The sequence below is a fragment of the Rhinoderma darwinii genome, chromosome 9, assembly GCF_050947455.1.
Source record: "Rhinoderma darwinii isolate aRhiDar2 chromosome 9, aRhiDar2.hap1, whole genome shotgun sequence".
In the NCBI taxonomy this organism is placed as follows: domain Eukaryota; kingdom Metazoa; phylum Chordata; class Amphibia; order Anura; family Rhinodermatidae; genus Rhinoderma; species Rhinoderma darwinii.
Genome location: NC_134695.1, coordinates 89261104 through 89286491, shown reverse-complemented (window position 1 = coordinate 89286491; position 25388 = coordinate 89261104). Strand labels below are relative to the sequence as shown.

Sequence of the window (25388 nt, the reverse complement as noted above, 5' to 3'; positions counted from 1 at the left end):
CATGATCATTGATAATGCAATGTCCCCTAGAAATGTTGCGAGTCTCAAATGACTGTGAGAGGGTTGCATCATGGTGCAATATTTTCTGCGACTTGCCCTTTGCAGCAATATTTCCACACCAGAGAATACAACGGGCCATAGTTCATGTGTGATATCGATTTAAAAAAAGATAATTGCGCAACTTTCAGCGCACATTTCTTTATCTAGGATTAATGCCTTGCAACCGTTACTTACCGGGTCTAGAACTAGAAATATTATCAGCGCTCAGTTGCTGCCTCGAGTCTCATCTGCCGCATAGTGATCAGCGCCATGATTCCTGTACAATATTTCCACTAATCTTCCTGTTTTTACACTAATATAGCGCTCTAACCTGATCCTGCTGACAACAGTTTATGATCTTTCTTTTTAGTAAATTAGTTGCTCATTGAAATGACAATATTTTCATGCTACCTTGATAACACAAGTCAATTGTAACCTTAGCAATGCACGGATTTGCTTAAATGCTACTTTTCTTTAAGTGATCGTCCACCATTGAACACAAGGTGTTTTTTCTTTTACCATAAATGTGTCTAAAATTCTGCGCTGATTAATTTCTTAATATTTTTTTAGCAGCTGGCTCTATGTATCTGGAAAACTCCTGGCCCCCTGCAGCTGTCACTAGCAGAAGTCTAAGTGGGGACTTTATTAACCTTTCTATGACAGTTTTCTGGTGTAGAAAAGTCACAAAAAGGCCCATAAGTCGCAATTGGAGTTAAAAATGTAGACTTTTGGGTCTTTTATGCTGCCCTTCCACTTTTTAAAAACGGGGGCATGGCTTACAAAAGGAGCGGTGCCATCACAGCCCAACACATTTATTATTATCATTTACGCCAGAAAACTGTCAAATAATAGTGTAAATCGATACCAGCTCCTATCTGGCATAGATTTCAATCTGTGGGGCGTAGCAAGGAAGAAGTCCATGTCTTGCCCCCCCCCCCCTCCCCAAGATCGGACTACCCCTGTCAGACTAAAGTCCCATCGGTCACTTTAAAAAAAAAAAAAAGTATACTCACCTCACCCCTTCTCCCCTCCGGTTCCCTTCAGGCTGTCACTACCTACCGGCCACGAGCCGTACACCGTACTGATGCCGGGCAGCGTCAGTACATTGTATGTAACGGAGCACTGCTGACGAGTGCTGCTGTATGTAACGGAGCACTGCTGACGAGTGCTGCTGTATGTGACGGAGCACTGCTGACGAGTGCTGCTGTATGTGACGGAGCACTGCTGACGAGTGCTGCGGTCGCATGTAAGACCCGGACAATGCTCGGCATCAAGACTTTTTATGAGCCACAGCATGATGAAGGGACCCGCAGGGGAGAAGAGAAGCGCTGAGATGAGCCTCCATTTTATTAATATTTTATGTCCAATTGGGGTGGGGGGGGTAATGAATGGTGGACGATGTGAAAAGATTTATAAAGAGGCGTACGCCATCTGTCGCCTCTTACTCCAGTGGAACAGATAGAGAAGACTGGCGTAGTGACAGCAGGCAGCCAGAATTTTATCTTTAAATAAAATTAATCAGTACAAGATTTTGGACCTACCCACGATATGGTGTTGGGTGGACATTCACTTTAACTTTCAAAACACTCCTTGGGTGCCATATGGTAAACGAGTTTAGCTCTTTCCTTTGCTCTTTCCATAGGCTATGCTTCTCCGGAGCCCGAGAAGGCCACTTGCCCAGTTTACTAGCCATGATCCATTTTAAATATTGTACCCCAGTACCTGCCCTGCTGGTCTGTGTAAGTACTACATACTTCATCTTTCACTTGAAAACTGTATTGTGCCCTGTTGATTTCTGCTGTTCACAGTGATTTCTATTGAACATCATTTCATTAAGGATTCTGAAAACATTTATTCTATCAATGTGCTTGAAAATAAAGAAAAAAAAACACTAATGTCACGTTCACACATAATGTGTATCTGTGTTGGAAAAAGGGAGAGACGTTTCGGAGTCACAGAGTGTGGAAAACAACGCTACGTCCGTCCTGGCCTCGTTTATTTTGCAGCATAATGTTTTAGGCCCTGTTCACACAGCAGATTCTGCCGCATAATTCCGCCTCCCATTCATTTCAATGGGAGTCAGATGCTTCTTCTTCCCGCTGATTATTTCAGCTAGCGGGAAAAAGAAGCGTTCTGCCCGATCTGCAGGCGTATTCCGTCCGAACCTCACACTGAAGGCAATGGGAGGAGGAATCTTTCTGCGGACAGCAGGAATAATTCCGCAGTGGATTTTCCGGCGGGACCCGCCACGCAAAATCCGCCTTTTGCTCTGAAATATGCCTGAAAAACACACCCTAAGGTTCAATGCACATGATGCGTATTACGTGCGGTTTTGCCGCGCGTATTTGTGTACCGCGAGTGAGGCCCTATGCACGCGACAGTAAAATCACTCGTAATTACGGGCCCAGTCATTTCTATGGCCGACGGACACCTTCCCGTATGTCTACGGGAGGGGGTCCGTGCCGTAGAAACTTGCCGAAAAAAATAGGACATGTCCTATTTTTTTATTTTACGGACCGTGCTCCTATACATTATAATGGGAGCACGGCTCGTAAAACGGCTGTCTGCGGTCGGCCGTGCCCGTAGTTATGGGTCGTAATTACGGGCACGGTCGTGTGCATGAAGCCTAATACAGTACCAGCATAGTCAATGAGATTCCAGGAAATCGCATGTACACGCTGGAGTATTTTTCCGCACGTAAATTGACCTGCGGTGCAGATTTTAAAATCCGCAGCGTGTCAATTTATCTTGCGTTGCCGCTTGTGAATTGTATCGGATTAGTGAGGTAAAAAAATCAAACCAAAACCCGAACCCGCAGCATGAGAACACGCTGAAAAATGCATCAAAACGTAAAAACTGCACCAAAAAACGCAAGATTAGGTGCGGTTTTACCTGCAAATTTCCTGCGGTTTTGGTTTCCCACAGTGCAGATTTGCTGCAGATTTTGCATGCGTTTTTTTAGTCAAAACCAGAATTGGCTCCAGGAGAGCAGACCGGGTTTTTTTTTTTTTTTAGCTAAAACCAGGAACGGAACCTAAACAGAGGAGATATATACAGTGAGGCATTTTACTTTATACATTTATGGTGTTTAGGTTGCGTTCCTGGTTTTGGCTTAAAAAAAAAAGAAAAAAAGCATGCAAAATCTGCAGTAAATCTGCGCTGTGGGAACCCAACCTAAAGCTTCAGTCACATAACAAAACCTCTCGATCAAAAAGTGCCACGAAAATTAAGACGCAGAAAAATGTTCATACAAAAACACGCCCTCATAAAGACAGCCACAGCGCCCCATAGTCATTCTGATTGGTTGCTACGGGTAACTGATCCTCTGTCCGCAGTCATTTTAAGGGTATGTACACACGGAGTGGTTTCAGGCGTTTATGAAAGAACGCCTAAAAAAACAGAAGCGTTCTGCTAAGACGAGGCGTTTTTTTACGCCTCATTTTCGGAAAACGGCACGTAAAAAGACGCCTGCAAAAAAGAAGTGCATGTCAAAAATCGCGAGTTGCTTAAAAAGTCTGAAAATTAGGAGCAGTTTTCCTTTGAAAACAGCTCTGTATTTTCAGACGTCTTTGAGTTTGCGTGTGCACATACCCTAAATGCACGCTCGCACGCACGCACGCACACATTCTATGGTCCATGGTAAAAACCACACAAAACACATCATCTGGAGAAAGCCCATAATATATAATATATTGGCCCCCATTTTTCAATGTGTTTACGCCAGTGATTGGCATAAAATGTGCCATCCTAAGGGTATGTTCACACGGCCAAATTTCAGACGTATACGAGGCGTATTTTGCCTCGTTTTACATCTGTAAATACGTCTCAAATACGTCGTCAAACATCTGCCCATTACTTTCTATGGGTATAACGCTGTATTGTCCACACGACGCGTAATTTTACGCGTCGTACGGCAATTACGACGCGTAAAATTACGCCTCGTAAAAAGAAGTGCAGGACACTTCTTTGGACGTTTTTGGAGCTGTTTTCTCATAGACTCCAATGAAAACAGCTCCAAAAACGGACGTAAAAAACGCCGCGAAAACGGAGTGAAAACGAAGCGAAAAATGCGAGTTGGTAAAAAAACGTCTGAAAAGCAGGGTCTGTTTTCCCTTGAAAACAGCTCTGGATTTTCAGACGTTTTTGTTGACTATGTGTGAACATACCCTAAGGGTATGTGCACACACACTAATTACGTCCGTAATTGACGGACGTATTTCGGCCGCAAGTCCCGGACCGAACACAGTGCAGGGAGCCGGGCTCCTAGCATCATACTTATGTACGATGCTAGGAGTCCCTGCCTCGCTGCAGGACAAGTGTCCCGTACTGTAATCATGTTTTCAGTACGGGACAGTTGTCCTGCAGTGAGGCAGGGACTCCTAGCATCGTACATAACTATGATGCTAGGAGCCCGGCTCCCTGCACTGAGTTCGGTCCGGTACTTGTGGCCGAAATACGTCCGTCAATTACGGACGTAATTAGTGTGTGTGCACATACCCTAAGGGTAAATTCACACGTAGCGTAAATACTGCAGATTTTCCACAATGGACTTAATTGCGCAAAATCCGCAGTACAATACAGTAGCAGCAGAGTAGATGATTTGAACAAATCTCATCCGCACGCTCCGTGAATGATAAGCGGAAAAGACGCTCAGAAATTGACATGCGGTGCGTTTTTTTAATCCGCAGCATGTCAATTGTATTTGCGTAATCGATGCTTTTTTGTTGTGGGTTTTCCTCACTGAATTCAACACGGAGGTAAAACCTGCAACAAATAGATGTTGCGATTTTTGAGGTGGAAAAGCTGCGATTCGCAGTGACAAAAAACCCCACCTCACACTTACCCAGAATGCTGTGCTTCCTCTTCCAGGCCAGCCTCCTGGGGTAACGTTTCATCCTATGTGACCACTGCGGCCAATCACAGGCTGCAGCGGTCACATGGGATGAAACGTCATCCCCGGAGACCGGGCTGCAGGACGGAAGAGGGACGCGTTGCCATATGTAAGTATGAAACTTTTTTAAATTTTACATGCAGTTTTCCGCATCGGACAATCCGGCTGAAAAACTGAACCACAATCCCTGCCGCGACCAAGGCGAATACGTTGTGTACTTTTACGCAGCGTATCCACCCTGTGTGATCATAGTCTAAGGAAATGTTCACACGGAGTGTTTTCAGCCGTTTTTCGGGCCGTAAACATCCCGAAAAACCGGAAGCAGAACGCCTAGAAACATCTGCCTATTGATTTCAATGGGAAAAACGGCGTTCTGTTCCGACAAGGCCTTTTTTACAAACGGCCGCGGACAAGAAGGGCATGTCACTTCTTCAGCCGTTATCGGAGCCGTTATTCATAGACTCTATAGAAAAACAGCTCCAAAAACGGCCGTTAAAAACGCAGCGAAAAACCAGGAGCTATTTTCCCTTGAAAGCAGCGCCGTATTTTCAGACGTTTTTTATTTTGTGTGTGAACATACCCTTAGTGTAAAATTCGCCACTATTGATAAATGTGGCCATTGTATTCTCCTTTGCTCACATCTATTATCTGGCCGCCGTTTTTTTTCGCTTTCAGACGGCCGTAATATATCTGCACTATATCGTCCATGTTACGGACGTAGCACGCGGAGCCTTCTGCAGTCCTCCTGTACCAATATGAGATCCCCTTGGGGTTCTACGGCTAAATTTTTTTTAGTACAACTGCGAGGAATCTGGGTCCTGCTGCCATACGGACGCCAAAGTGGCCATATATAAGGGTGTCTGAAGCACTGCGGCGAATGTGTGAACGCACTTGCGATTTTCGTTACAGGGAATGTTCCTACACCTGTTTCTATGGGACATTACTGATAATCCCTAATGTTTATTTCCTCAGTGCGGAGCGACAATCATCATCATGCTGGTTGGCGATACGTACACCCTGATAAACTACGTGTCTTTTATTAACTACCTCTGCTATGGAGTAACAATTATGGGGCTAATTGTTCTTCGCTACAAGAAACCCAAAATGTTCCGACCGATTAAGGTAAGAGCGGCGCAACGCGACATCTTGTTGTCTACACGTCTATCATGATTGTATGTCCTTGAAGGAGATGTTATCGCCTTATCGGACATTAAAGGGGGTGTCTGCTTTAGAAAACCCATTTGCATAAACCCTATCGGCTCGTCCAAACGTAGCGGAATTGCTGCGTATTTTCCGTCTGGAATTTTTAGGCATTTCCCCATAGGCTTCTCTACGGGAGAAAAAAGCCTGGGAAAAAAGGCATGTCTAAAATGTAATAAAAAAAACGCAACCCAAAAAACTTTTTGATAAAACGTATGACATTCATGCCATTTTTTACAAGCTCTAAAAAACACCACAAAAAGTGTGTGTATGAAAGAAGCCTAAAAATTTATTGGCTTAAAAAATTTCTAAAGCTTCCTCCACGCCAGTTTTTTTTTTTTTTTTTTTTATGGTACGTGCATTTTCTATTGCGTTTTTTTAAAACATTTTGTTAAAATAGTGTTTTTACATTCTTTATGGCCTTTTTCCCAGTGCAAATTTAGCGATTCAAAGATTCCTCTTTGCAACACATGATTTACTCTGAAAAAACGCCATAAAACGTAACACACATTGACACAAAAAACTGGAAAAAGACGCCACTAAATGGATAAAAAAAATGCCAAACCAACCTCTTGCTGCGATTTAAAGAAAAAGCCACAACGCAAGATAAAAGTAAAAAACGTAACAAAAAAATATTAATGCTAATATCTGTCCACAGCATTTTTGCCCAAAAAAAAAGCAGCAACAAAGTCTGAAAAATGGCACCAAAAATGTTGTGTTTTTCCTAAACATTACCTTTAAATTAGGTGTCATTAGCGTGTCGCCAGTCACCGAGGGTCCTGCGCCATGTCCTGCTTTCATTAAAAGCGTGATGAGATGTCATTTAGCCAATAGCTGCCCACATCTGTCGTGTCACATGTCACCTCTGCGACCAGTGATTGGACATGACATTGCACTGAGTAATGGAAATCCACCGAGGATTATCCATTTACATGTACAAGATGCCCATTACAAACGGGCAGAGCAATGCCAGGTATTCCTGAATAACCTCTACACATAAATATGAATGTATACATTACCATAAATTTGCATAATACTAAACACAATTTACATAAAATATTTAACAGCAAAAAAAATCGAATTGCAATAAGTCTATTTAGTCCATCGCCTCCTAATATGCCCGGCATACTGCTGGCACTGGCAAAACAAAGATGCTGACCCTGTGGGGCCTGGCAAATGGCAACATGTATTATTAATTATCATCCTTATTTATAGCTCTGACATATTCTGCGGCTCGGTTCAAACTCCCAGTAAAATATCCTACTCAGTGTTATAGCAATAGAATTGCATTGATTCTACAATCTGCCATCCACAGAGAATAGTTTTTTAAAGGGGAACTCCGAAAAATGATGACCACACAATATGCATGAAATAGAAATGTCATTGATATTTTTCTGTTTTATTTCAGGTGAATTTGATCATTCCAATCACCTACCTTTGTTTCTGGGCGTTCCTTTTGATATTCAGCTTCTATTCAGAACCAGTAGTGTGCGGAGTCGGACTCATAATTATTTTAACGGGTGTGCCAGTCTTTTTCCTGGCAGTTTACTGGAAAAATAAACCAAAGTGTGTAGATAGATTTATTGGTAAGTTAATTATCGTGCTGTTCTCCATCAGTCCTGTGAGACATACGAGGACCCGATCCAGGGGTTTTGTAAACGGTGGGTTTCCAAGAATGTTGGTGCCCATCACAAGACGGTAATATCCTCCTCCCCACTCCCCATTTTACATCATACATTTTTTACATGGGGCGGTTTAGTGGTTAGTCATAGTACTCCTGGTGGTCTAGAGTTATTTAGTGTTTAGTCATAGTACTCATGGTGGTCTAGAGTTATTTAGTGGTTAGTCATAGTACTCCTGGTGGTCTAGAGTTATTTAGTGGTTAGTCATAGTACTCATGGTGGTCTAGAGTTATTTAGTGGTTAGTCATAGTACTCCTGGTGGTCTAGAGTTATTTAGTGGTTAGTCATAGTACTCATGGTGGTCTAGAGTTATTTAGTGGTTAGTCATAGTACACCTGGTGGTCTAGAGTTATTTAGTGGTTAGTCATAGTACTCCTGGTGGTCTAGAGTTGATTAGTGATTAGTCATAGTACTCCTGGTGGTCTAGAGTTATTTAGTGATTAGTCATAGTACACCTGGTGGTCTAGAGTTATTTAGTGGTTAGTCATAGTACTCCTGGTGGTCTAGAGTTATTTAGTGGTTAGTCATAGTACTCCTGGTGGTCTAGAGTTATTTAGTGGTTACTACCTATTATGTCTGGTGGCCTATGGTCTAATGCACACGACCGTGTGCCACCCGAGTCCCGTCCGTGATTGGTGGAAAGATAGGACATGTCCTATCTTTCCACGAAACAAGAGTTTTCCCGGACCCATTTCACCCGCTAAAGTGAAGGGGTCCGTGAAAACTATCGGGTGCCACTTGGATGCCGTGAAAAACGTTCCGAGTGGCACTCGGTCGTGTGCAACTGGCCTAAGGTTAAATTAATATACAGCTACCATTAAATTCAATAATAAATCAGTAGGCTCCTCCATCATGGTGACATAACTCAATTCTTTCTCCTAAACTGCTCAGAGAGGTACATTGAAACCCCCCTTTAGTTAGGACCTTCTTTCTTGTGATCAGTGAGGGTCCCAGTGGTCAGACCCCACAAAAATGTATCCTATGGATATGGCATATATGTTATTGATGGGAAAACCCACTGTTTTTGGGTCCATAGGAAAGACAGACCCCATATTAGGTTGGACCCATTTTCAATGGGTTGTGAGAACCAAAACAATGCTTCCCTTCATGGACTCTAAGCAAACAAGGGTGAAGAAATGGGGAAACAGGGGATTCATGTCGGGCGAAAAGGAGTGGAGGGAGAGGGTCTTCATGCACTAGCTGGAGGGGACGTGTGGTGGTGTGAACATTTTTTTGTTTGTTATGAGGCCCCCTCTAATCCCTGTGCACCTTTACACTTTCCTTTCAGAAAAGGTAACATACTGCGGACAGAAGATTTGCTTTGTTGTATACCCTCAACCAGATCTTCCAGAAGATGACCTGGTCCACTGCAACGACGCCCTGGTGTCCGACATCGAAAAGTCCATCAAAATACAATGACTTTCCAAGTCCAACCTTTCCTGCATTTTGTTTACTGGCAAATATGTGGAGAAAATGTACTTGAAAATCTAGCAACATAGAGAAATTATGGAATGGAAGGCGTAAGGCTTGAGGAAGGGCCAGTCATCCCAGGAAGCGCAACTTTACCGTGACTTATGGCTTTGCCAGGCGGCAAATGCAAGGAACCGGACGTCTTCTTGATATAATATGCTAATTAACCCCTTCCCAGCCTGGGACAAGAACACAAGAGACCCGCCCCCCCCCCCCCCCCACTGGCGCTGTTCTTCTCCGGTCAAATGAGCCATGTTTGTTCTAACTGAGAGGACTTTCTTCGGCCTTCCATCCTGTATACATTGAACTGGTCATTTTTCCTCAATTAAAGCATAATTTTCAACCACCTGCAGCGTACTGTGTGCAGAGCTTTGTATTTCAGTTTGATCATGACACAAGTTCTCTAAATCATTGTTTAATGGAAAGTTATTCAACTTTCTAATATACTTTGTGTTTCAATTTCTCACTCTTTTGAAGATCTCTGTTTGCTTTCATTGAATAAAGATATTTATTGTTTACATTTGACGTTTGCAAACAACTCCTGACTAGTCATCAGGTTTGCTACAATGTATTAGTCTAGGTAATCTTCTGTGCACTAAACACAGCAACAGCGCATCTAAGGGGCTCTTCACATCTGCATTGGCGGCTTAGTTGGGGACCTCCCTCAGCGATCTGGCAGGGATTACTGGAAACAATGGCGCTATTGTTTCCGGTAAAATCACAGACACCCTGACGGAAGGCCGACAGAACCCATTGAACTCAATGGGTTACGTCGGCCACCGGCGGTATCCGTTGTGCAACGGAACCGTTGCTTCCGGTATTCCCTTGTTCTGCTCCACTGATGGAGCATAACAACAGAAAATATCCCAACGCAGATGTGCACAGCTCCTATGTTGTATGCTGGACTCCAGGCTGATAGATCTAGATTGATACATTGTAACAAGCGCATAAGCTGTTTGAGCAGGACGTGGTCAGGAGGGTTGAATTCAAACAAGACATCCATTCACTGAGAGAAAGCAGTGATCTTGAAAATGGCGAGGAATTTTTCATTATACATTGTTTAGGCTTTATTTAATCAAACATAAGGGTATGTTCACACGAGGGCGTCCGTAACGGCTGAAATTACGGGGATGTTTCAGCCTGAAAACATCCCCGTAATTTCAGCCGTAACGGCATGTGCAGGCGCTTGAACGCCGCGTCCATTACGGCCGTAATTGGCGCTGCTATTCATTGGAGTCAATGAATAACGGCTCCAATTACGGCCAAAGAAGTGACAGGTCACTTCTTTGACGCGGGCGTCTATTTACCGTCATTTGACAGCGGCGCGTAAATTACGCCTCGTGTGAACAGACAAACGTCTGCCCATTGCTTTCAATGGGCAGATGTTTGTCAGCGCTATTGAGGCGCTATTTTCGGACGTAATTCGGGGCAAAAACGCTCGAATTACGTCCGTAAATAGGCCGTGTGAACATACCCTTACTCTGCTTGTTTAAGGTTACATAATAAGTTCCCTTAGACTCCATTCACATCATGTTACAGATCTGTCTGGCTTATGCACTGGGGAAGCTCCCGGTACATATGCCAAATGTATCCATAGGCTTCTATTCACTTGGCCAGGGGCGGACATACCGCATGTGCAGCCGGTGCAGCTGCACAAGGGCCCCGCGTGGGAAGGGGGCCCGTTCAGTGGCGTAACTACCACAGTAGCAGCCGTAGCAGCTGCTACGGGGCCCGCGGCATGGGGGGGCCCGTGTCGCCCTGACAGGCACATTACATTTTATGTACCAGGCCTGGCGGCACGGGCCCCCTCATGCCTAGTAGCATCACAACACTAGGCATGAGGGGAGGGAGGGGGCGGGGGCCCGGTGATAGCCGCCACACTGCACTACCAATCGGGAGGGAGGGGGCGGGTGCCCGGGCCCGGTGATAGCCGCTACACTGCACTGCCAATCTGGCACAGATGAATAGGACAGGACGGCGATGCTGGTGGTAGGAGGAGCGCTCAGGCAGGGGAGAGGACAGGGGGCGGTGCGACGTAAGACTTCGGGCGGCTGGACAGTACAGTCAGGACTGCCGGAGAACTCATAGGATGAGCGGAGGACAGACACAGGACGAGTGGAGGACGTGCAGACTGCAGAGGACAGGTAGATGAAGTTAAAAAGTTCATGTCAGAAGGGAGAAGTTTTTATGTAGAAAAATCTGCCTCATAATTCCTTCCGGAATTTTGAGGCATATTTTGACCTGCCGGTAGAACACTTCCCGCGTTTTTCATTGCGTTTTTTTGTGGCGTTTTTCGGCCATCGGGCCGTGGGCAGGGAAACGCAGCAAAAAACGCATTTTCTGCCTGCCATTGTTGTCAATGGGAAGTCAGAGACAGAAACGCCCGAAGAAAGGGCATTGCGCTTCTTTTTCCCGCATGCGGTTTTTACTGCTCGCAGGAAAAATTTCATGGATTTCAATGGGAGGCACTTTCTGACGTTTTTCGCGAAAAAAACCTCAGTGTGAACTCCCCCTAACACAGGGGCGTAACTACTGCTATAGCAGCCGTAGCGGCTGCTACGGGGCCGCGGCATGAGGGGGCCCGCGTCACCTGCCGGCACGGGCCCCCACCTTGGCCGGAATCTCCGCTAGCTGCCGCTATGGCTGCTACAGCGCGATGCCACGGAACACTACGGCAGAGCAGGGAGTATCTCCCCGCTCTGCCATTAAACATAAGACATGTATCCCCTATCCACAGGATAGGGGATACGTGTGTGATCGCTGGCATTGATAGGGAGAACGGGGGACCGAAAGTCCCCTGAAGTTCTCCATCACAAACCTCGGACTTCCGGGGTCTGTGTCGGCAGCTCCGTAGAAATGAATGGAGCGCCGGTCACACTTGAGCTGCGCAGACACCGGAAGTCAGAGGTGAGTGATGGAGAACTTCGGGGGACTTTCGGTCCCCCGCTCTCCCTATCAATGCCAGCGATCACACATGTATCCCCTATCCTGTGGATAGGGGATACATGTCTTTTGTCTTTTCACACTGTAGGTCGCATTTTTTTGAGTGATTGGGGGTGTATGGCGTTCCCTACAGGGGGGGGGCTGTATAGCGTTCCCTACAGGGGGGGGCTGTAAGGCGTTCCCTACAGGGGGGGCTGTATAGCGTTCCCTACAGGGGGGTCTGTATGGCGTTCCCTAAAGGGGGGTCTGTATGGCGTTCCCTACAGGGGGGGGCTGTATGACTTTCCCTACAGACCCCCCCTGTAGGGAACGCCATACAGAACCCCTGTAGATAACGCCATACAGACCCCACTGTAGATAACGCCATAAAGTCCCCCCTGTAGATAACACCATACAGCCCCCTGTAGATAACGCCATACAGCCCCCCTGTAGATAACGCCATACAGCCCCCTCTGTAGATAGCGCCATACAGTCCCCCCTGTAGATAGCGCCATACAGTCCCCCCTGTAGATAGCGCCATACAGTCCCCCCTGTAGATAGCGCCATACAGTCCCCCCTGTAGATAGCGCCATACAGTCCCCCCTGTAGATAGCGCCATACAGTCCCCCCTGTAGATAGCGCCATACAGTCCCCCCTGTAGATAGCGCCATACAGACCCCCCTGTAGATAGCGCCATACAGACCCCTCTGTAGATAGCGCCATACAGTCCCCCCTGTAGATAACGCCATACAGCCCCCTCTGTTGATAGCGCCATACAGTCCCCCCTGTAGATAACGCCATACAGCCCCCTCTGTAGATATCTTGAGATTCAGTCCTGCTTGATAGGTAACAGTGCAGTAAGCTAAGCATGATAAGATCATCTAAATTATTGCATCTCAGTTGCATGAGTGCTTTGTGTTATATTCAATGATTCAATTTAACCTAAGTCTCTAAATGTGGGCAAAGAAAATAAAAAAACTATACTCACCTCCTCCCTCGCCTCCGTTCACCCGCCGCAGCCCCCATCCTCCTGTCTCGGTCTGTGTTACAAGTGTACAAGGCTGCACTGGTGACGCGCTGCCGATGGCACGTGACCGCTGCTGCCAATAACTCCTCATTGGTGTGCTGCTGAGGACAGTAGTTCCACAGCAAATCGCTGTTGAGGGCATTGATTGGCTGCAGCGGTCATGTGCCATCGACCGCGCGTCACCACAGCAGCTTTGTAAACACAGAAAGGGATAGGGGCTGCGGAGGGGGAACGGAGGCGCCGGAGGAGGTGAGTATAGGTTTTTCATTTTCTTTGCCCACATTTAGGGACTTAGTTTAGATAAGAATTTAACCCGGAAAAAAATGTGTTACTTGTGTTCTAAACTGGTAATAAAATGTACAATATAAATCTTCCTTCATAATTTTTATTAGTAAGGTTTATTTTTATATGCATATATATGTTTAGGTAACTTTGTCGGTATTGGGGGGGGGCGGGGGGGCCCTGGCACATTATCTGCACAGGGGCCTTTTGCAGTCTGTGTCCGCCACTGCACTTGGCGTATGCTGAACGAGTGTCTTTTTGGCATACGCCAGGCCAGTATGCGCTGGCATGCCTTTTTTTTGTTTTTGCTGTACAAAATAGCGTAGTAGACTACACTCTTCTAGACAGGGGGACACAGCAAAAAAAAAAAAAAAAAAGTTTTTCACACTGCGTTTTAACCTTCCACAATTGGTGTTGGGAGGATTTCCGGATGTTTAACTCAATGCCACTGTATGGGTTTACAGTGGCATGCCTTGCCCAAAGGCTCCCATCATAGAAAACGTATCGCACACGGTATAGGGTTTTTTTTTACTTGACGCCTCTGTACTGGATAGCGCAGTCAACTACACTATTCAATATAGTTTAAAAAAAAGTATGCTGAAAATCTATACCTCCCTCATGTATGACAAAGGGACAATGTTTTGGCATACATAGGATCAATGGGGGCCTATAGACACATCGGGCATATGATCCGGAAAGCGGATGCGGTACGTACACTGCAGACGCAGTGTGAACAGAGCTTAACTTTGTAAATACTTTGCATTTTGAATAGAGATTCCCCTTATAAATATATATTTTTGGGTTTGTTTCTGATACAGTTATAATAAGAGCTGTTGAAAAAGCATGAGGTAGGACAAAATATTTTATTGTCTTAAAATTGGTCATAGAAACACGCGTCACATCCATCACACGTAAACAGTCCGGACATTCATATTCTGTAGGTCATTCATTTAAACAGTGTAAGGCCCCCATGCACACAAACGTAAAAATCGTCAGTAATCGCGGACCGAAATTACGATCCGCCATTACGGATCCATTCACTTCTATTGTCCACGGACACCTTCGTTTATTTACGGGAAAGTGTCCGGGCCGTAGAAGTGTACAGCAAAAGATAGGACATCTCCTATCTTTTGTGTTTTACGGGCCGTGCTCCCATACCTTGTATGGGAGCACGGGCCGAGAAAGCGGGCGGCTGTCCGTGCACGCAAACGCGACTCGTGATTATGCGCAGAATAATAAACGTGTGTGTTCGTTGTTGGTGCAGATTGTACGCCAGAAAGCCGCAGATTAACTTCATCGAGTTAAGGTATGTGCACGCACAAAATCAAAAACTTCTGAAAATACGGCGCTGTTTTCAAGGGAGAACAGATCCTAAATTTCAGACATGCACTTCTTCTTCGCGGGCCGCGTAAAAAAACACCCTGTCGGAACAGAACGCCGTTTTTCCCATTGAAATCAATGGGCAGATGTTTGGAGACGATCTGCTTCCGATTTTTCGGCCATTTTTGGCCCGAAAAACGGCCGAACATAAGTCGTGTGAACATACCCTTACAGTCCGGGGAAGAAATCAAGAGTTTCAGCTGCGGATTATCTTCAAAATATGTGGCGTGGTGCAAATCCTGATTGCGTGCACATACCCCGAAGGGGTTTAATAACACACCCCTTCCCATTATCCCCTATTAGGGCATATTTATATCGTATAGAGGAGGGTTCCCCCGTTCTTTTGTGGAGAGCCGCCAAGTAAGTGCAGCCTCTGCTCTGATTGACCCGGCCCGCCCATGTATCACATTGGTCAGCCATTCATTTGGACAGCCGGTGCGTAATACTGTATCCCCCCGCAGTGGAAATGTATTGCCTGATGAAATTTCCAGGAGCCACACCCATGCTGATCAGCTGATCGCCAAGACGGCTGTTGTCGCAATGAAACAAAATTGCGAAATTGTAATTATTCGAAGTTATCAATTCATGAGAAACTAAACGAAAAAAATGTTTAGGTCACTTCCAAATCTAACTAATTCTCTACTCTCAAACATTCACTGCCTCCCCAGCCCTTGAAAATCTCCAGTCCTTGTATCATTTTAGGTTGATAAAGCCCATAGGGAATATTTTTTTGTTCCGTCCCATAATGCACCTTTTCCAAGGGATGTTGTTTAAATTATTCTTACCCAGGGCGGAGCTTAGATGTCACATGACTGCATCCGACAAATGACACCCGTGTACGGAAAGGTCATTTACATACATTTCACAGTGTGGGAAAAAAGGTGTCAGAGAAAACTGGCAGGAGCTTCTATAATGTAGAAACATTACTGTAACGTTGAATGCAGGGAGCACCAAGTTTTGCCATTGTTTTATTTTTATTTTAGACTGGAGTATTTTTTTTAAGGCGCTGATATCTAATTAAATTCCCATGTACAGTAAGTGATATCCATATTCCTGCTATGACAGATGGGACTCTGGTTGAGCAAGATGCTCACAACTTCTCGTTTACATGTTTATGAGATATTTGGAAAAGAAAAAAAGCGCCGGATTGGCAGCAGATTTTAATTAAACCGATTGTAGACATTTTGCCATATTATTAAAGAGCTGTCAGCAATTAGGAAACCGGATCGATTGTGCGACGCTTCTCTGGTCTATGGGTATTGCAGTTAAGTCCCATGAGGCTAATCTGCAGGAAATGTGTCAGTGAATGGAACTGAGCTGCAATACCAAGGCGCAGCCAATGAACAGGAGTGGCGCTATTTCTGAAAAAAAAAACAATACATATTTTTTCCTAATCTTCGACAACCTTTTTAGTTTAGCCTGTGGGTAACAGTGTTACTTTTGACTTGAATGATGGTTAGCCATTGTACAAGGGGTAAGGGCATATCAAGGGGTGTCTGTGAGCTGAGACTTAATATGGGTTGGGAAAACTAGTACCGATCAACAAGATCGTTTGCTCTCGTTGGCGCTCGTTAGCTCCTTTCACAAGGAGCTATGATTGGTGATGTATGGGAACGAGCGATCACTTCTACGATTGCTCGTCCTCATACATTTCCATCATATTGACAGCACATATACACAGTAACACGTGCTGCCGACAACCATAATATTTATTGTTGCATAAAAGATGTGCACTTTTTCGGCTGGAATGTCCGCTACGGAAAACAGAAGAGGAAAAAAAAAATTGCATACTTACCCTCTGAGACCCTGCAGACCAGCCTCCTGGGATGACGTTTCATCCCATGTGACCACTGCAGCCTATGATTGGACGAGGAAGCATAGAATCCTGGGTAGGTATAAGATTTTTTTCTTCTAAATTGCGATTTTTGCGGCGGAATCGCTGCTTTTCCGGCGCAAAAATCGCAAAATCTGCTATTTGTTGTCAATTTTAAGTCTCCGTTGAATTCAATGGGGAAAACCCGCAACAAAAGATCAGCAATTACGCAAATACAATTGACATGCTGCGGATTAAAAAAAACGCACCGCAGGTCAATTTATGAGCGTTTTTTTCCACTTATCATTTATGCAGCGTGTGGATGAGATTTGTCTCATCAACTCTGCTGCGGATTCTCCGCAATGAAATACGTTGGGGCAAATCAGTAGTATTTACGCTAAATGTGTACTTACCCCTAAAGCTCCTAGACCATAAATCATTACAGGGCACACCAACCCCCCCCCACACACACACACACACACACTGCACTATATTGTCGGGCAAAACCACTGACACCATGACGGAAACCCGACGGAACCCATTATGGTCAATGGGTTTCGTCGGGCGACGTTGGTTTCGACGGATCTGGCAGCTCTGGTTTTTCGTTGTTCATGTCCTATAATGGAGCAGAACAACGGAAAACCCAAACGCAGATGTGAAGGAAGCCTAATTAGTTTTCGTTCACATCTGATACGAGACTCCGTTCATGAGTTCCGTTGGACCTTTCCATCAGGGGAACCCATGAACGGAATCCAGACTGAAACAAACGGAAACTATAGGTTTCCATTTGCATCACCATTGATTTCACTGGTGGCGGATGCGGTGCAAATGGTCTCCGTTTGTGTAAGGGTTTCGTTGTTTAGACGGAATCAATACTGCGCTATTGATTCCGTCAAAAAAACTGAACCCTTACTCAACGGTGACAAACGGAAACCATTAGCAACGGAAGCATTACCATTGAAATCAATGATAATGCAAACGGAGCCCATGGTTTCCGTTGGCCTTTCCGTTGAGGGGTTCCTCCGACGGAAAGGACAACCCCTCAACGGAATCAAACTGAATTAAATCAAAAGCCTCATGTCAGAAATGAATTACAGCCCGGGTTGTCAGCAACATACAGGAGGGCTGGGGGACACACAATGGACTCTACATAATCACTGACATTTGGCGATAAATACATTGTCACTAACATATGGCGGCCGTCTTCACAGTAGAGAAGTCGTTACAATTATCTCAAAGTGCCTTGTATGTGTATCAGAGCAGCATAGATACAAGAAAAACATCACCTTTCAGTCTCTACACAGAGAATGTATATATTTAATGAGCTGTAAATATATAATGATGATATATTTCCAATATGAATAAACATTCTACATGTATGTCATTACCATAAAGGCAGGGGGCACCAGCGCTATGGGGGCACCAGTGATATAACCCAGCTAGTATGGGAGGGTTAGGGGTGCCCTTTACATGGCAATCAGCACTTTAATGTCTTTCTCCTTCCCAGTATTTGCAATGCTGCATGGACTATATATCTACACAACCACCATGGGTGCTGTGTTGGGGTAGAGGGGGTGTGTTATGTTGGGGCAGACAGGGTGTGTTGTGTTGGGGTAGAGGGGGTGTGTTGTGTTGGGGTAGAGGGGGTGTGTTGTGTTGGGGTAGAGGGGGTGTGTTGTGTTGGGGTAGAGGGGGTGTGTTATGTTGGGGTAGACAGGGTGTGTTGTGTTGGGGTAGAGGGGGTGTGTTGTGTTGGGGTAGAGGGGGTGTGTTGTGTTGGGGTAGACGGGGTGTGTTGTGTTGGGGTAGAGGGGGGGTGTTGTGTTGGGGTAGAGGGGGTGGGCTATGGGCTATGATCCAGGAGGGTGGTTAGGTTTGAAGTGTTGTAGCTAGGAGAATTGGGGCATGCACCAAGAGTGGAGCCCTATTCTAATTTTGGTATGGGGCTGCCTCCCCCCCACAGGGTGCTAGGGCATATAGACACCAGAGGGTGGGGATCCTCTCCAATGGGACCCCCCTCTAGTTGCCAGAGCAAAAAGCCGCTGCAAAAATCGACTCAGGCTCTTGCTCTGGAGGACTCATGTATTACATAGTCACCTGTAGAACTCAATATTGCCAGTAGTTGTCATAGCCCCACCCATATACAAACATCATTATAGCGATATAATAATGTCTAACGTACTGATCTGCAGCAATAGTATTTATAATTAAAAGAAAATTCCACCCAACGCTTTTCTCAATTTTCAAGGTTTTTTGAAACTACAAGTCCCAGCATGCCCTGGCAGTCGAAGTTACGGCCGTGTGCATGGGGCCTATTTGGTTATTTTTATTTATCCAGGTACGCTCGCTCAGTTGCAGGGAGGTTTTTTTTTTTGGTTTTTTTTAGGCATTATGAAATAATTTCGCATCTGACCAAAAAAACAAGAAAAATTCTTTATACCAAAATTTTTTTTATGAATATGATTTTGGACGAATAAATAAATACGTTTAAATGCACCAAAAAGCAAATATGATAACATTATGAGATCATAAGGTACACAGACGCACACCTCACATACACTTAAGCAGTACCCGATATACATCTGATGACTGGCACCTTAGGCCCCGCCCATGAATATGCATGCCACGCCCCTTATGCAAAAAAAAGCATCGTTATATTAAAATTCAGACGTCAGAAGATGAAACAAAACAAATTAAGACACTTTTTTGGGAATCCTACAGATGGAAATTTAGCGGCAATCCTAAAACGCGCCTCCCCTGCCTTGTATCTTATCCAGTAATCGAACAGGCGCTTCCAATTCTAGGCACGAGCCTTCTGGATCTATAGGAAAAGCTGCGCAGACTATCCAATCACCGCGGCCCGGCAGCGTGTGGCTGCACTTGTAGTTCCTTAACTGCTATTTAGCCCTTTAGTCGACTGCAATTAAAAATTCATAGTAAATTAGGTTAAAATATGGCATTTTTAGCTATGTTTGTGATGCTACACTTTTATTTGAGATAGAAGCTACAGAACTCTTTTAGGCCATCAGTATATTATCGGTGGGGGTCTGACACCCGGACCCCGCACCGATCAGCTGCTCTGGCTGTCCATGCTGGCAGATGGCTCCGGTCGCGGAAAAGCGGCTGAGCTGCAGCTCTGCTCCTATTCAAGAGAGTTGCAGTTCTGCTGCGCGGCCGCTATGCAATGGTCGGAGCCATCTGTTTCCGACTCCTGCATAGCCTGCATAACATCCGGCGCCCAGACGCAGCCGGAGCAGCTGATCGTGCAGGGTCTGGGTGTCGGACCCCCACCGATCATATACTGAGGACCTATCCTGTGGACAGATCATCAGTTGTCTGTGCCTGGACAGCCCCTTTAAGGGGGCCTAAAGGGATTCTGCCCTATATATAAGGAGACCAGTACTCTTAACAGTTTTGGGGCCCCATTATAGATTTTGCATCAGGGCCTTTGGACAATATTGATGGCTGTTCCAGTCAGCTGCACTTGTAAGGATTCAACAGTTCTAGGAAAATTTTTGTAGAATAGATACCATAAAAAACTATGCTGAAGACATCAATATAGGAAAGGGTTCTTTACAGTTAAAGTAGTCAAACTATGTAATGGCGGATACTATGTCAGAATTTAAGAAGAGGCGAGATGATTATTTACTGACGAATGTCATTGAGGGTAATAATTAATCTGGCAATGAATGACGTGTAATTGATTAGGAAAGGTTGAAGGATGATTGACCTGTGTCTTTTTTTAACCTATGTTACTATATGACTGCATCTTTTTAGTACATGCATTTTACTCATGGAAGTCAATGAGGAACAATTGTTGCAAATCCGTGACAACAGCGCAACAGATAACATACAAAAAAGAGGCGCCCAAAATGCATGAATGGAATGGAAACACATCGGCCAGGGGCTTCATTGTCCTTTGTACTAACATGTCATTGTTATTAATTAAAATCTTTAATTATTTAGGTGCAACTTAACCAATGTTTGTTTTTTTTACTTGGTCTCGGTTGAAAAATTCCCAAATTATTTTTTTTTTGTTTTAACCAAGTTTTTTTCATTAGACAAATCAATAAATGAGTCTTTTTTTTTAATCAGATTTCTTTTGCTCTTTAAATGCCATACGATACGGATTGTGAGAAATGCTAAACCATCATCTTCGTCTAATGAGGTATTGAAGGCTTACGTACCGTCCATGTCAATGGAAAAACCCAATTTTCCACTCTACACAATGACTCTCTGAAGGAACCCCTATCTCAGTGGTCCCCAACATGTGACTCTCCAGCTGCTGCCAAAGCACTGCTTCTAGCATATCCGCTGGGAGTTGTAGTTCTGCACCAGCTGGAGAGTCACAGGTTGGAGACCACTGTCCTAGCTTGACACAGAAGATCCTCACATAGACACGTAGGATATAAAAATATATGGTTCGTGCTGAAATATGGTCTTTTCAAAAAAGTACAAAAACCCTAAGCCATTGATAGGAAGCAATGTAATTAGCAAATTAATAAAGATTCGTCATCACTAGTGCTGCTCTCCGAGAGGGGATGGGAGGTCTGCACTGTTGGCATTACCACTGAGTGTTGATGGTCATGTACCCCCAAAGGCTCTTCATGGCAAGAAGATACACAGCTACGAGGCTGCTCGTTCACCTGAATTTGGACATTCGTTGAGCTGCTTAAGTGGCCGAAGTTTTTCAAAGGCAATTGTAACGGGTCCTTGTTATGTTTATGGCTATGGGTTGTGCTGCCGAGACCACCAGAAGTCCTTTCCGACAGAGCCACCAAATAAAAAGCGTCCAAGAGTTCAGCCGAAGACATCTCCCCGGGAGTTACTCCCGGGTCTTCCCTCATGGCTGGATTAAAATAACTGTGGCAAGGATTTTCCGAGTCCGACAATGCAGAAGACAATTCAGTCTCCATCTGTATTTGTGCATCAGAGCAAATCTGTGGCAGGACATTTAAGGGGAGCTGCTCTGCAACCCCAGGTTCAGGACGCAAATGGTGGTCAACAAAATCAGAACATTCTCCTTCTTCGCTGGAAGTTTGTGTTTGTGAGTTTAATGTTTCCGGAGGGGTCAAAGGGCTCGGCCAGTTTTCGTCACATCTGCCGGCGTCTGTCTCCCCGAAACGAGCCTGTGAAAGAAGCGACGAGGTCAGGAGAGGGATTTGGCCCCTGGCACGTGGACGGTGAAATAATCTGTTCCACAGTCTCCCCAAACGTCTTCTGGAAGAAGCCCTTCTCGAAGAATGCCGCCTCATCTGTCGACGCATTGCTGTACGAATATTCTGTAGCATAGACACCTGAGAAAACAGAAATACAGGGTGAACTGTTCAGAATTAGATGCATTTTTCCCTGTCTAAAATTGGATGAATGCCAGTTAACTTAATTGTAATCTAACTGCTGGACAGATCGTTGCATCTCCTGTAATACTCTGTGCTGCGGAATGACCGCTCCGGCCTCTATCGGTCCGAGATCTCCCATTTATCACCATTCTCCTCCTCGTATTATGACACTGCCTGTGTCACGTGTAGCCCTGTCCTCACTAACATGAGCAAATTAGTCACCGCCACCCGCAAGATCTGCTTAAACACTCTGTGCTGCTGGGAGACACTACTCCTTTTACCATCAATCTGTGAGCTTACACTTGTCTCCGTTCCTCTCCACATATTATACAATCAGCCTTGTCCTCGCAGCACACTCTTGTCTTGACATGATAGGGAATCATGCTCTATCAATTCTATCTAGGTTGCGTTTGAGCCTTTCGTTGCGTGTATACGTTGATAATAAAAAAATTTTTTTTAAAGAAATCTCTAAACAGAACTTTTTTTTTTTTATTATAAAAGATGAATTGTCAGCACAAGACAGTAATTGATGTTTGTGGTTGGAAATTGCTGATTGTCTGCTGCTCAATGGATCTGTAATATATTAAAACATGGACATTTATTTACTTGAGAGTCACTGACGGCTGGAAAATCTTCAACAGGAGGAATGAGCCCCTGTGCGATAAGCTGCCCGTAAGAAGGAGGAGCCTCACGTCGCACAAACTCCGCCTCTAAGCGGGTCATTTGTGTTTCAAATGCCCTGAAAAAAAGAATTATGAAAGCATGCATTAAAAAAGTTAATAAAAACCTAAAAGTAAAAAACAGTAGAGAAACAAAAAAAGACACACTTCGGTGGCAAACATTAAGCGGTTGTATCAGATTATAAAAACATGGCCGCCTTCGTCTTGAAACAGCGCCACTCATGTCTATTGGCTGTGTCTGATATTGCAAGTCAGCCCAATTCACATTGATGATTTCTTCCAGTAACAGCACCACTCCTGTTCATAGGCTGTGTATGGTATTGCAGCTCAGCCCACTTACTTGAATGGGGCTAAACTGCCATGCCATGCACGGCTCATGGACTAGGGTGGCGCTGTTTCTGGAAGAGAGCAGTAATGGTTCATTCAGGGTAAATAGGAAAGCTCATGTTACTGTGGGACTCAAACCACATCTGGAATTCAACTCCTAAGAAAATGTCAGGATATGTGGCTACCTCTTCACCATGACGGAAAACCCTAATATTGAATGGAAAATAGTCTCACCTGTACTCCCGGCTTCTGAGGGAATATAGTTTGAAAGCGCAGCCCAAGGCGATGACCAAGAGCAGACCGCACACCAAGCTGCCAATCAGAGCAGCCGTGATGACCTTCCTAGGCACAATCACTAAGCAGTTCTGTTCATCGCTACCGTCCTGGCAGTCTTCTTGGCCATCGCAGCGCCACGTTTCAAAAATACACAGGTTGGTTCCGCAGTGAAAATTCCCGGGTTGGCACGTGAAGCAGTTTTTTTCATCAGAGCCATCTGGGCAGTTTTTCTGGTTATTGCAGCGGTCAAGGTAAGAGTAGCACAAGCCGCTACCTCCCTCACAAGGATACTCGTTACTTTGACAAGGCTTACAGTTCTCTTCGTCTTTGCCATTGGGGCAATGCCACCAACCATCACACATCTGACGTTCAGCGTAGCAAACGTCATCAATTCCGCAGGGCTGCTCCCATGGCAAGCAGTAACCTTTGACCTGGTAAGTAGCGTTAAAACCGTGACCCATGCTCTTCGTACGTGCATGGTATGACACGGTCAGCTGGCCGTTGACGGATTCAGCGCTGACCGTGTGGCGGTTGTTGCGGAACGAGAGGGTTTGCAAGAGTTTATCGCTCCTCTCGCCGATTCCTTCATACACTTTCACGTAATCGCTGTAGCCCAATAGCAAATCAATCTGCAGAATGACGTGACGATTGTCTTGGGTGTCTATGTACCAAGTGCAACGAAGCTCCGAGCGGCTGTGGTCCGGGCGGAAGAAGTCCGGAGAAGCGAAGGAGCCATAGAAGTTGCTGAGCTTTCCCCCGCACGTAAGCTCAGGACAATTCTCTTCGTCGGTGCCGGTCATGCAGTCTTTTACCGAGTTACACCGTAATTCATTAGACATGCATTGTGTGGAGCGAGCCAGGTTGCAGGGGAAAGTTCCTGCGGGACACAGACTGGTCCTTATCTCGGTAGAAGGACTTGTACAATTTTGCTCATCTGAGTTATCTCCACATTCATCTACAGAATTACACCTCCAGGTATTCGGGATACATTTTCCATTCCCGCAAAGAAATTCATCGGTTGGACACGAGGTTAGCCCCATCTTTCCTATTTGGAAAAATTTTAAAAAATAATAATTTTACACAACAAATATTAAGAGAATAAAAATAGAAATCAAAAATTTTATGATACAGGTATCTAAACTGTATGGTCAGCATTGTTGTCTTGCAGTTCTGGGGCTATGGGTTTACCTGCAGAGCAATTCTATATGGAATAAATATACACACATATATTTCCGTTGCTGACAGTCTGCCCCTATATTTCAACCATTGGGGGTTGTGCTTTATATACTATTAGCACAATGCTATAGGCGAGTCTATTAGGCTGGGTTCACACACACTAATTATGTCCGTAATGGACGGAACGTATTTGGGCCGCAAGTCCCGGACCGAACACAGTGCAGGGAGCAGGGCTCCTAGCATCATAGTTATGTACGACGCTAGGAGTCCCTGCCTCGCTGCAGGACAAGTGTCCCGTACTGTAATCATGTTTTCAGTACGGGACAGTAGTTCCACGGAGAGGCAGGGACTCCTAGCGTCCTACATAACTATGATGCTAGGAGCCCGGCTCCCTGCAGTGTGTTCGGTCCGGGACTTGCGGCCCAAATACGTTCCGTCCATTACGGACGTAACATGCTCGTGTGAACCCAGCCTTAAGGGCGCTCTATAGCTCTACAGCTTCCTTAGGCTCAAGGTTAAAGCCCTTCCCATTCATTGCCCCATGTAAACGTGACCAGTGGTCACCCAAGAAAAGAGCAAATGCTCATTTTCGGCTGATTGCATCTTTTATGCAGGAATAAAAATCATTAATGGTTAGCAGCACATCTTCCCGTGTAAACAGAAATATCCTGCTGACAACAATTAAACTGTATCTGCCCAAACGATCGATCCGTCACATACAGTTCCGATGATTGGTCCATGTAAATGGAGCTAAACGAGAGCCGATCGACTTGTTATATATCGTCAACCGGCACTCGTTACCGGCAGAAAATTAGCCTGTGCAATAGGTCCCTAAGGTTGGTGCTTTTTTATTGATGGCCAGAATGGTAGGTATCGATGACCGC

The 25388-nt window shown here is 45.1% G+C and overlaps 2 protein-coding genes across 2 annotated transcripts in view; one reads left to right on the top strand and one right to left on the bottom strand.

The window, feature by feature from the left end:
• The window catches only part of SLC7A10 (solute carrier family 7 member 10), a 47802-nt gene extending 38180 nt beyond the window's left edge, over positions 1-9622 (top strand). Inside the window, exons 8-11 of the mRNA XM_075838446.1 lie at positions 1682-1778; positions 5903-6052; positions 7539-7716; positions 9101-9622. Coding sequence (XP_075694561.1) covers positions 1682-1778; positions 5903-6052; positions 7539-7716; positions 9101-9231 — 556 coding nt within the window. The 3' untranslated portion in view covers positions 9232-9622. The remainder of the gene's footprint in view (positions 1-1681; positions 1779-5902; positions 6053-7538; positions 7717-9100) is intronic.
• Positions 9623-18054: 8432 nt separating this feature from the next.
• The window catches only part of LRP3 (LDL receptor related protein 3), a 34323-nt gene continuing 26989 nt past the window's right edge, over positions 18055-25388 (bottom strand). Inside the window, exons 5-7 of the mRNA XM_075838445.1 lie at positions 23287-24373; positions 22652-22784; positions 18055-22003 (exon numbers count right to left, since the gene is read on the bottom strand). Of these exons, the coding sequence (XP_075694560.1) occupies positions 21197-22003; positions 22652-22784; positions 23287-24373 (2027 nt within the window). The 3' untranslated portion in view covers positions 18055-21196. The remainder of the gene's footprint in view (positions 22004-22651; positions 22785-23286; positions 24374-25388) is intronic.